At 38.1% G+C, this 12,784-nt stretch overlaps 1 protein-coding gene and 1 long non-coding RNA gene across 3 annotated transcripts in view; one reads left to right on the top strand and one right to left on the bottom strand.

Annotated features, from left to right (window-relative positions):
- The window catches only part of LOC149232622 (beta-amylase-like), a 48,008-nt gene extending 43,364 nt beyond the window's left edge, over positions 1-4,644 (top strand). For both annotated transcript variants that reach the window (XM_089379460.1, XM_089379461.1), the window contains 7 exons: positions 852-926; positions 1,050-1,448; positions 1,576-1,740; positions 1,868-2,137; positions 3,198-3,407; positions 3,763-4,002; positions 4,113-4,644. In XM_089379460.1, coding sequence (XP_089235586.1) covers positions 852-926; positions 1,050-1,448; positions 1,576-1,740; positions 1,868-2,137; positions 3,198-3,407; positions 3,763-4,002; positions 4,113-4,388 — 1,635 coding nt within the window. In that variant the 3' untranslated portion in view covers positions 4,389-4,644. The remainder of the gene's footprint in view (positions 1-851; positions 927-1,049; positions 1,449-1,575; positions 1,741-1,867; positions 2,138-3,197; positions 3,408-3,762; positions 4,003-4,112) is intronic.
- The window catches only part of LOC149232621 (uncharacterized), a 74,060-nt gene extending 65,630 nt beyond the window's left edge, over positions 1-8,430 (bottom strand). Inside the window, exon 1 of the long non-coding RNA XR_016248174.1 lies at positions 5,844-8,430. This is a non-coding gene — a long non-coding RNA (uncharacterized LOC149232621). The remainder of the gene's footprint in view (positions 1-5,843) is intronic.
- Between the last annotated feature and the right edge of the window lie 4,354 nt (positions 8,431-12,784).

Raw genomic sequence — 12,784 nt, 5'->3', positions numbered from 1 at the left:
AACTAGCGGTCTTGCTACATTTACAAGATTGATGAATAATCATTTTATACCATATTTTGGAAGTTTGTACCTGATATGAGCACAGTTAACAACAATGCAAGTTCTCACATAAAACTCAACAAAAATGCAAGTGCTTAAAAGGAGATTGCCACAATTGTGCATGCAGCACACTCCTTAGTTCATTAATATATATAGTTTTAGACAATTGGGGAAGAGTGATCACCTTTGACAGAATCTCCTACATGTAAAAATATAAAATACAAAGGTTAGATCAGTCGTGGCATTTTACCAAGTTGCCCATAAAATCTGAAGTACAAATATCATACATCTGTGGCCAAAAGACACTAAACAAAGTCTCACCCGTACCTGTTTTCTAGATGATATTTTATTTTTTAGCAAAAAAATGAGGAGTAGCAAAAGATGCATTTGGTACAAGTTAAAGCAAAATTGTATACCAGAGTATCCAAATATGATTTCTTTTATAAAAAAGTGGAGAACTTGGGGTACATCGTTACATTCTTACAAGAAATCCTCTCTGAGAGTATTGGGTGCATTGGTTTAGGGATATTCTTTCATAGTAGCCAATGTCTAAGATGTCTTAAACAAAAAATTAAAAATAGTTCAAGTTATGGGGAAGATTATCGTAAGGAAGAACACAAGTTGGAACCATATGGAGTACAACATAGGATATCATATCTAATATCTAAATGGTAATGCCAATGCTTTTGTATTAAAATACTACCTATTAATGCAATGCATATCAATGAGGCATGAAATTGTTGACATTTGGGCATATTGTGATCAGTGAAAAAGAGATTCTAAGTCCTGACAGAGAATAAATTGTGATACAGGTTGAAGAAGAGTTCATTGAGACAGAAACTGAAGTTTTACTGGCACATTACATCCCAGTGTTTGTCATGCTTCCGGTAAGAACAAAGATTGAATTAATTTAGGATTTTTTCTGTGTAAAGGTATCAAGATGAAAAGTTTGGCATTGGCATGTGCTTACCTGTATCAAACAGTCCTGATTTATGTTGTTTCTGTGACAGCTGGACATAATCTCAAAGCAGAATGTACTGCAAAAAAGAGATCTTCTCAAAGCGAATCTAGAAGCCCTTAAGGCTGCACATGTTGATGGACTTATGGTTGATGTATGGTGGGGAATTGTAGAAGCAGAAGGACCAAAGAAATATGATTGGTCTGCTTACAGAACCTTATTTAGTATTATCCAGGAACATGGTTTTAAACTACAAGCAATCATGTCCTTTCATCAATGTGGAGGTAATATTGGTGACAATATTAACATTCCTTTACCAATGTGGGTTTTAAAGATTGGTGAAGCAAATCCAAATATCTTCTTTACAAATAAGGATGGTAGACGGAACAGGGAATGCCTTACCTTTGGTGTGGATGACAAACCTGTACTTGAAGGTCGCACCGCTGTTGAGGTATAGTGACTATATAATCTCAGTAAGTCAACATTTTTGGCAAAGCCAAAGCATTACTTCAACCTAGTAGCAATATTATTCTTTCCTGATACATGTTAATTGCAACTGTTATGCCTCTCTGCAACAGGTATACTCTGATTTCATGAAGAACTTCAGGGAAAATATGCTTGAGTTTTTGGATTCTGGGACAGTAACTGAGATAGAAGTTGGCCTTGGTCCAGCAGGTGAATTGCGATATCCATCATACCCCGAAAGTCAGGGTTGGAAGTTCCCTGGAATTGGAGAATTTCAGGTAAGAAAGTACGCTTTTCTGAACAATTTGGACGATTTTATTTTTTTCCTATCCATGTAGCTCATTCGAGTATATAAATCATGTCATTTTTCTGAAATCGTGAATATTTTGATGGTTGTGAAAACAGTGCTATGACAGTTATCTTCTGTCAGAATTGAAAGCTGCTGCAGAAAGTATCAGACAGCCGGAGTGGGCATTTTCAAGTCCTTACGATGCTGGCAATTACAATGACCAACCAAATTCTACACCTTTCTTTCGTAAGGATGGATCTTGTACAAAAGATCGTGGAAGGTTTTTTCTGACATGGTATTCAACTGTTCTGTTAAGACATGGTGACAGAATCCTCGAAGCAGCCTCTGAAATATTTGAAGGCTGCCCGATCAAGTTGGCAGCTAAGGTGGGCTCATAGCATACCAAGCAACTTCATTTCAGGGTGTCTAAGCGTGAACCTACGAAGATAGTTTTCTTCTTTTAACCTCCCCCCCCCTCAATTTCACCAGTGGCAAGGTGGGCTCATGTCATACCAAGCAACTTCATTTCAGGGTGTCTAAGCATGAACCTACGAAGATAGTTTTCTTCTTTTAACCTCGCCCCATTTCAATTTCACCAGTGGCAATTAAAGTGAATTAGTTTGCTGTCCCAGCGGCTAGACAGGTGTTTAGTATATTACAAATCCTTTGAGGACGCACAACCAGCATCCATTCAAATTGAATATTTCTTGGTACTTACACATTATGTATCTGGTATTTTGAAGCTTCTCAGATTGTCCCTGGCATGATCTTCTCCATAATAAGTGCATAGAGCATTCCACTTTTATTGTGAAAATTCCTAGGCACACTTTATTTTGTTGTTTTCTTCTTTACTGGCCCGGAGACCCCTCATTGTTTGGCCAGAGTGGGATTGAGACTCCTGGAACATGTCGCTTAAGGATTCTCCAATAAAACCTGAATAAAGTTTAAACACCAAAGAGCCCTGTGAATCGAACTTGGACTAATCATGGTAAATGTTCAAGCCTTTTAGTAGAAACCTGGATAAACAATAAAGTGTGCTGAGATTAAACCCATGTAGACCAATTGGTTTATGTGGGGTTTAGTCCCTACCAGGTCACAGGTTCAAATGTTATGGGAGGGTTTGAGGATGGGAGCCACTTTGGGGAATTAAACTATCCCAAGGGGCATCAACCGAGCTTGGCATAATCCAGTGATAGCATTTCACTGTTGGGCAGATCATTCTTCCATCCAACATTGGGGTTAGCCCTGGCCTAGCCTCAGCCTAGCTAAACTGTGCTGAGATTCAAATATAAACTAACAGCTGTAAATCTCCAATAATTTACACTTGAACCGCAACCCAACCAATTTATCTTTTACTATTATTACTTGCTGTATTTTCAAGTTCCATTAACCTATTCTGATCATGAGTGAACATTAGTCTCATTTCCTTTCTTTTCGTATCTGTAGGTTGCTGGAATTCACTGGTGGTACAAGTCTGGGAATCATGCTGCAGAGCTTACAGCAGGCTATTACAACTTAACCGAAAGAGATGGATACAGACCCATAGCCAGAATGCTGGCAAGACATCGGGCGGTATTGAATTTCACATGCATTGAAATGCAGGATAATGAACAACCATCCGAAGCCGGTTGTGGGCCGGAGGCTCTTGTGCGTCAGGTGAATAAAAAAAATTGAAGTTGACAGAATCAGGGTGGATTTCCATAGCTGGTTCTGCTAAATTCAATCTTAATCACGCTGCATCAAACTAGGGATTGGCTTAAACTTAATACAGTGGAGAACGCACATAAATTAAATTTTATTTTAGGTAGGAAATATGAGCTTTATGATGTATCATCTGATAAAATGAGTGCTAGTGAGAAATTGGTCACAATGACTAATATTTCAAGGAAGTGAAAAATTGACCAGCATTGAATCTCTGAAAAATAATTTAGACTGAAGAAAATCCATACATAGTTAGATATCGTCTTTTTTGGTTTTGGGCGTTGGTTATCTGAAAAATGTGTGGTTCCAGGTATTAAATGCTGGATGGAAAGAAGGTATTGAGGTTTCCTGTGAAAATGCTTTACCTAGATTTGATGAAGAAGCATATGATCAGATTGTAAGGCAATCCAGACCCGAGGGAATAAACGAAACAGGACCGCCCAAGAAGCGAATATCTGCTTTTACCTATCTAAGGCTATCTCAAGAACTCATGCAAGAACATAGCTGGAAAGAATTCAACAAATTCGTGAGAAGAATGCATGTGGGCTTGGTATGTACCTTGTCCATATCATTTTCTTTCACTCGATGAGATTACTTTTTTTCTAATTGGAATCTGAACGGCTACCGTTATCATTTTGTTTTTCTTGTCCTCTTTTTCAGGATTATCATCCAGAGCCTGAGAAATACTTCAATCCAAGAGTACCTCTGAAGCGTTCGAAACCTAGGCAGGAGATTGAAGAATTCCTTGCTGCAGCAATAGCACCCTTGCCTGTGTTATTACATGGGATTGCTTCAGATGACAGTTCAGGTGTCAACCTTACAGAAGAGAGCTCGCAAATACAGGGGACGGTGTCTGTAGAAGATAAGATGCCACTCACAGGCAAAATATTGAAGTGGCTTCTATCACCACTCCCATGGTTCCAAAGAAAAAATTAGAATCAGCGGTTGTAGCCAGTCGATGAGCACTCCTGAGTAGTACTAGAATCGTTGAATGTTTTACATTTGTGATAGCAAACTAATGATTTTGAACGTTAAATCAATCCATTGAAGATTGTATTTTTAATTGACCGGATGTAAATTGAGTATCAAGTCATTTAACGGGTTGTAAAGAATATTCTAAATTTTTAGTGTATACTAATTTTTTCAATCGTAATAAGTATTAACAAGGGCAACTGGCATTGCTGTAGTCCCTGCCGGTGTGCAATTTCAGTAAACACCCAAATTCAATGATAATTGAGGGATATGCAATTTCAGGACACACAAATTCAATGATAAATGACTACCAATCTAAATGAGTTAACAAACCTTTAAACATGAATGTGGCTAAATAACTTTAAATATGAATGTGTATTAATTTTATTAAGCAGCAACCAGCGGAACGAAGCAGAATCAGTAATGAAATATTTGTATTAAGCGTAAAATAGGAAAAATTGTGAGTAGGTAGTGGAATGTTTCCTATACAACATTGTCAAATTTTAAAATGAAACTCTTCTGAGTTCTCAAAATTGTTAGAACTTTATCTTTATCTTTGTTGAAATTGAAACATACAAAACTTTTACTATACTCATAAGCTTCAGAATCACTTTAATTATATGTTATTTTATAAAAATGTGTGGATAGGTAAATAAATATATCTTACCTAACACATTCAAATTTTAAATTCTACCTCAAAAATTTAAATTTCAAAACGGTGAAAACTTGAATCCAAACCTTGAAAAATATAAGAAACAATCCTACAAAAGCTATGCAAGTTAATCTTGCAGGGTAGCACCCTATAGGGGTAAGTTTATAAAATTCTAAAAAACAACTCTCTATGAGGATGCTTGTAAGTGGATTGGTAAACTCATTTTGGAACTTATTAGGTTCCAACTCCAACGACCGGTGGACAAACATGTATGTTTCTTATTCAACTCCAACAACAAAATTTCTTTCTGTCTAAAATTATTCTTATGACAAGAAGTTGAAGTTGCTTTGGTCGTAATTGCGAAAACAAATTTACCTGAACAATCCGACATAATGAGTAGAGCATGCAAACGAGATCAAAACAAAAGCAAGAAATAAAACGATCGGACACACAAAAGTTTCATATTCAAATCCAACAGCAACATTTCTTTCTGTGTCTAAAATTATCCTATGACAAGAAGTTAAAGTTGCTTTGGGGGTAATTGAGGAAACAAATTTAATACCTGAACAATCTGACATAATGAATAAAGCATGCAAACAAGAGCAAGACATAAAACAATCGGACACACACAAGCAATGGAGCTCTAATATGCGTTGTTACGTGCATAAATTCAAGCAATCAGACAGAGGCATATCGTCAACATAACGTGCAAAATCCTTTTCAAACTAAAAAAAGCAGCACTTTATATATAATTTTTGTGTACTGACCAGTGCTCCATTTGAACCTGCTGCAATGGCCCTGAGATCGAAAGTGCGTCCCGAACTTCGACCGGATGAATCCAGCTTCTTTCTCGTGTACATTTTTATAGCCGGTGCGTTGCTGATTTTCAGACGTCAAATTTCCCCTCTTTTGGCTTTCACGTTTGGCTTTTCTCCAAATTCTCTTCTTTTGAAGGCTATTACCCAGATTCCAAGGATGAAAAACTTCTAATTTTTCGCAGCACCAGCTCAGCTGTACCTTTATTTACCTAAATTTAAAGATATAACACCTGCTTGAGTAGACTGCATACACAGAGGAATGTCCATTTCTCTTTGCTTTAAAAAACTTGTCTACAGATTGCCTGAGCGTTTCTTCGAGACAAGATGATCTTCTGGACACGCATTTACAAATTTGACGGAAAAGTGACAAAAGAGTTGCAGAGAAGCACTCAATTATGTGCACAGATCTTCTTTAATTCCGGCATTATATCAAAATTTTAAAGCAATTCCTTTTTGTTTAACTCGAATCTGCAAAATTTCTCCCAAAACCTCATTTTTCGGCTAGAAACCCTACTGCAACCAAGAAACAAAGTTTCGTCCTAATTTCAAGGGTCAATCCATAGCTGTCAGTGCTGTATGCAAAAAATTCTTTAAAGCCGAGTCTGTGTGGACTGGACAGAGGCAAAATGATTTACTCAAAGTGCGCTAAATATGAGTCTGTGCGGACTGGACAGAAGCAAAGAAGCAAAATATCTTTGAAGTGCACTAAATATGGTCGTCTTAGTCTACAAACTCCAACAGTGACAATTTTGATCATCTGCATGGCGCCAGCTGAAAGGAATTGTCCTTTAGCGAATAGGATTTATTACAGGGTAAAAGACGCAGAGACTTCATTTTTCTTGGAAATATGCGTAGGCAAGTGCAATTGGCCTTATCGAAATTGTTGATCAAAGCAATCACATGAAATATTACTTCGTTCTGTGCCGATTCCATCCGAGAGCGATGGAAGCGGACTTGCAGCGATCTGATCTTCATCCTCATTTAATTTGATTGGCTGAAATGTGTGCTGATCGTTTGTTTTGTCATTTAAACTGTAGACTCGATTTTATCGTTGCTGAGTACACTGGCAAAAATTATTTGGTTGACAAAGCAGCTGAAACAATTTCTAAAATTTCTGGAAAGATTTTAAGCGATCAAAGTTGCTGACTAAACTGGCAAAAAAATATTAATTAAACCCTGTTAAACAGAGCCCTGAATTACAACTTCGCCCAGCTAACGTCAAATTGGCATCTGCGACAAATCACAGACTCCAGCCTCGCAGGAATACGCCAAGATGGCGGTCGATATGATCTAAAAATGGAAAAGCAGTTCCAAGCACCCCAACCTACCTATTTGCTGATCCAAAGGCATCTGCTTAATCCAATAAGAGGTGTAGCAGTAACTCCACAAAAGAACTTAAAATGGAAAATTTGCTAATGGCAATGCTTGCCGGACGACAAGATTCAGTGAAAAAAAACAACTAACGCCATGCTGCCAACACCTCAACAACAAACTCTTGAACATTTCCAGCAAAAGAACACCTGTAATGCATGCAGATATTTCACATACATCCTTCCGTAATTACAAGGTTATCCACTAACTATTAATCTTTTAATTAAATATAAATTACCACTGGTTTACTGTGGGCCCATAATTTTGCCACCTGTTTATAATGCCATAATGCAACATGCACTTGTCCATTCTACCATAACGCAACATGCATGTGAAAGTTCAGATAATTCTCTGATGGACAAAAGCGTTGATCATGGTGGAGTGTAATTTCACCGCAGCTCCAACAGTGGCCACGTCTCCAGCAGACACACAGTGGTAATGCTCTCCATATGGTGAACAAAAGCGTTGATCATGGTGGAGTGTAATTTCACTGCAGCTCCAACAGTGGCCACGTCTCCAACAGACACACAGTGGTAATGCTCTCCATATGGTGATCAATCTCCGCCCCTCTACCCTATTTCTTATTTTCTCCAATGTTGGAGAGTAAATCCTCATGAGCATCAGTGCGGCGCATGGGAAAGCCCTTAGCAATTACCTGTATAAAGAAACACAACTGCTTCACCCTTCACCGGGCTTGTCTGGAATGCACAAACAAACATCAAGAAACACAACTGCTTCACCCTTCACCGGGCTTCTGCACAAACATCTTGCGCGAACAAACCAGCAAGAGAGGTAAACCGCCGAAGAAAGAAGATCAAAACTTTATGGAAGATCTAATTATATGATATGTACATTGAATGAGTGTGAATAGTAGTGATTAAAAGGTAAAGCTTAGGACAATGTTGGCCAGCAAATCGTCATGAGCATCAGTCCGGCACATGGGAAAGCCCTTAGAAATGACCGGGCTTCTTGTCTGGAATGCACATACAACCAAACATGTCATGCGCGAACAAACCAGCAACGGAGGTAGACCAGCGAAGAAAGAAGATCAAACAACATTTATGGAACCGCCCAGAAAGAAGATCAAACGTTTATGGAAGATCTAATTATATAATATGTACATTGAATGGGCGTGAAAAGTAGTGATTAAAGAGTAAAGCTCAGGACATCTGGAGGAGAGCTAAAGCTCAGGACATGGACAAGAGTTGGCTTCTCGAGAAGTGTGAGCTTGACATGGGGCAGTCTAAAAAATTTTGCATAAAAATTAAAAAAACATCGCATTGAATTGTTGTAGATTAAATTGAGATTTAAAATTAAAAAACATCGCACTGAATTGTTAGACATTAAATTGGGATGCAAAATTTAAAAACATCGCATTGAATTGTTGGACATTAAATTGTTCTTAAGTTTGGATAAAAAGTTTAAAACGCCGCAGGAGTGTTTTGAAACTTTGGTTAAAAGCGTGTTGAATATGGAATGTGGCCTCCTGACACGTGAAGGTTCAAAGGTTGTAACAAGGGACGCTGCGAGGCAGCAAGTCTCTGCATCAAGTTAAAACTAGTTACTTGTGTAGTTACTTGTGCTGAAGCGAAAGCATCTAAGCTTGAAAATGTAATATAGGTGGTCTGGGTTTGATTTTATCGCTGGTGATTCAATATCAATTCCGGCTGAGTACCCGTAAGACAAAAAGAAGATCATTCTCCTCCAATGTTGCCATCAAATTTGATGTATTCCCTAGCATAGCCAACAAAGCTTCTGCAATCCAAATGCCCATTATTGTATAACCCCTGTACATGAAGGACAAATGCAGACATCATCAAACCCACAAAAGGACAATGTTGAAGCATAATTTAAAGAAAAGACAAAAACCGCCATGATAATCCATAGCTGCTTCTTTTTCTAAACCAGAAGAAATTTCCAAGGGAGCAAAGAAAAGCACAAACCAGATGGGCCAGGTCTCTGTCAAAAAAGCTGATCAAGCAGAGAACTGGCAGGAAGAATAGTCATTCCTCTGAACAACCCAATATTTTCTTGAAAGTCGAAGAAAACTTACATATGCAGAATCCCCTTTTTACCCAAGTATTGCATTAACCCAAACGATCTACAGTAGGTAATTTGAATACAAACACAATGTAGCAGAGCAAAAGCTATAGGTCAAGCACTGTATGAGAGATGGCTGAGCGGACCAAAGCGGCGGATTGCTAATAATATACAGATTTTATAAGCTTTCAGAGATCATAAAGCTGAGAAGTTCTGAATACAATATACATTGCCACAGAATTCATAAAGCCCAGCTATTCTGAATACAATATACAATGACACAGAAATCATAAAGCTGAGATGTTCTCAATACAATAAACAATGCCAAAGCTTATTTCTGTTGACATTGCTAAGTGACTAGCATCGATCTCTACGAGTATTGTTGATAATTCAGACTCAAAACTTAGCCCTAGACTGCAAGTAGGGAGAATCCCATTGAAAAGCTTGCAAAATGAAAGTTAGATTTCTAAAAGCTTGATACAACCTAAACAAAATGTTTAGAAGAGACCATATTAACTGTTATTGTAAGCAAAACCCTTATAGCCATATACCATTACCATCATAGTAATAGCTTATGATAAATTATAACCAAAAAAACAAGTTCAGAGAAGGATTAGAAGGCATGACACCTAGAAGGGAACTCTGAATATACTGGGAATAACCTTAATTGACAACATTATCTGACAAAATCTTTGAGTTATGCAACAACAAGAGTAGGCTCTCAAAGGTTGAATATGATTGTTGGTCAATGCCTGGGATGTGTAGGTGCCAATCATAAGTTGATTGATCCTCAGTTTTGATAAAAACTGAGGCCAAGTTTTGTTCTCATTACCGTCTCTAAATTCACTGGGGTGTTCCAGCACCGTATTTGAGTTCATTCTCCGATGCATGATGAAATGTTTGTTTGTCAAGTAGTTACCAACCCTGTTATCTGTATAGTATTTGATAAAAAGCAGTCAACATAGTCATTCATATCAAACAGTACACCAATCTACATCCCCAACCCTCCATCATTAAATACAACTAAAAAAAAATGTTTCAACTCTATTTGCACAATAACATCTTCTATATCACTTTAACTTCTGGCATTTTTATTCAGGCTATTAATCATGATGGTTTCGGTTCACATTTAGAAACCGTAAAATTAGTAGCTGCGGTAAAAGGGAAATTACAAATAACAAAGCCTAGAAAGGGAAATAATATCTGGAAAAGCAAATGTTTATACGATTCCTAGACCATGCAGCACCAAGTGAAGGCCATATCATGCAAATCTATAATTAGGGAAGTAAAGATTTTTCGTGTATTTATAGGATGCTACCCTTTAGAACCCATAGCTTTACCTTTGGATAACTATCCAGTACTCACAAGCAGACATGCAGTTACTAAATAACCATCAGCAGAGACAGCTATACATTAGCATTAAATGAAAGATGCAACTTCTGGGATCTCTAGGGTGCTACTGTGCCAGGCTTTCCATCTTATTGGGGGTGTTTTTTGTGCAGGCCATCTTCTGTTGTTGGGCATTTTATTTTTTTTCTACATTGGTTGCCTCTCATTCTCAGAGTTCAGTCCCATTCTGTTTCTTGGTTGCCATACATATATACAGTAAAGTATAAACCATAGACTAAAAGGATAAACTGACAGAAGCAAAAGACAACAGACTACACAAGAATGAATTTGAAATCCACACTCAATGCACACTTAAGCAGGAATAAAAGCATGGAAGCCAGCCAGCTGTCGAGCTTGAAGCAAATTTAGTCTAATCTTAACACCATAAGAGTGTGATAGGGATTGAATGGATGCCTCATCATTATGCTTTTCAGAACCTGGTAGTTAATCACATTTGAAAACCTCATTTCTGACATTTGTTTAATATTGCATGAAAGCCAAAATGGAGTAATAGCTACCTTGTAACTTCTCCAGCTTCATTTGTGAGCACTTAATTACCAAATCTGCCCACAACAATCTGCAAACATCAAAGCCCACAATGTGACTGATAAAATCAATATACTAAATCTGGCGATAATACCAAATCATGCATGACACCTGACTACAGTCATATAGCATCATGCAACAAGTTAATTTGTGTGCTATTAAACCATTGAATTACACCCATTTTATAAGCGCTAATGCAACCATAGAAAATAGGCTTACAGGGAAAAATAATAACCATTTAAGCTTACGGGAATAAATAATAACAATAATAATGAGAAAATAACAGCAGTATAGATGACCAGAAAGAAACCACGAGAAACCAAGCCAAAAATAGGAAGAGATTGTAGATGTTCGGACACCTCAACATCCTGTTAGAAGCCATGCTGTGGACACCTCAACATCCTGTTAGAGCTTTCCAAAAGGCACGCGGAAAGCATGCAAACATGTAACATACAAAGATTTGTAATCATCACATATAAATCACCACTTTTCTGACTGTCCACCTGTCTGGTTGTGTGGGCCGATAGAGCTTTCCAAAAGGCACGCGGAAAGCATGCAAACATGTAACATACAAAGATTTGTAATCATCGCACATAAATCACCACTTTTCGGACTGTCCACCTGTCTGGTCTTGTAGTTCATGTTTTGGTTTCGTCACTGAGTTGCCAAAGAGTATACTTCAGGTTAGACACAATAAAGAAATCCAGCCAGAGACTATCGAGACCCCAGACGGAAATGCCTAAAAAGCCAGCAATATATTCATTAAAATGCAGAAAAAACCTGTGAGAAACAAAAAAGATTAATCTTGTAACAGGCCAAAAGCAACACTTCTCAAGGGGCTCGAGGGGCTTTAGTTCACTGGAGAAGTCGAGAGTCAGGTAGTAATTCGATTCTCCCTCTATCCACAGTCAGACTCCGTCATTCATCTAAGAAAGCTTATCGAAGAAGAAAGGCTTAAGAAGGGTAGGTCGATTGCAGAAACCATGGCATTAGCACATGAAATAGTAAGGGAGTTATACAGGGATGTGTGCGGTAGCAATGTTTTTGGCTTCAATCTGTTACGCCTTCCCGGCTCAAGACACTCATATCTGGTGGGGCTTTGTACAGGTTGGTTTGTTACAGACGGTTTGTTTTTTCCTTCCCTTCGCAGAGCAGGAAAAAAGAGAAGTAAGACTTGTTGTGGGTTGGTCCTGATATTACCTAAGCAGAGCCATCCCTTTGCAAAGCCTGGGCTGGGGCTAGTGATAAGTCTGAATCGCAGAAACCATGGCATTAGCACAGCTTAAACAAAAGCTAGCCAGAACTAGGGACTCTATGCACGCAATTTGACTTTCAGCCACCAATTATAGATAAACCTTCTGAGAAGGCAAGGCATGGTTCAGTAGCAAAAATCTATTCTCAACTCGAAGCATTACACTATTAACAAAGTGGTTGCCTGGGCTACTAATAGGAGATTTCCATACAGTCTTACCTACAGTGGGGACTTGAGGAATTACACTGCAGCTCCCTCCTGGGCAAGAGGAAATCCTGCAAATTCCTCTTAG

Source organism: Pinus tabuliformis, chromosome J (assembly GCF_031772625.1).
Source record: "Pinus tabuliformis cultivar Carrire ecotype Pingquan chromosome J, CPIR1, whole genome shotgun sequence".
Classification (NCBI taxonomy): Eukaryota; Viridiplantae; Streptophyta; class Pinopsida; order Pinales; family Pinaceae; genus Pinus; species Pinus tabuliformis.
This window is presented reverse-complemented; position numbering and strand designations above follow the sequence as displayed.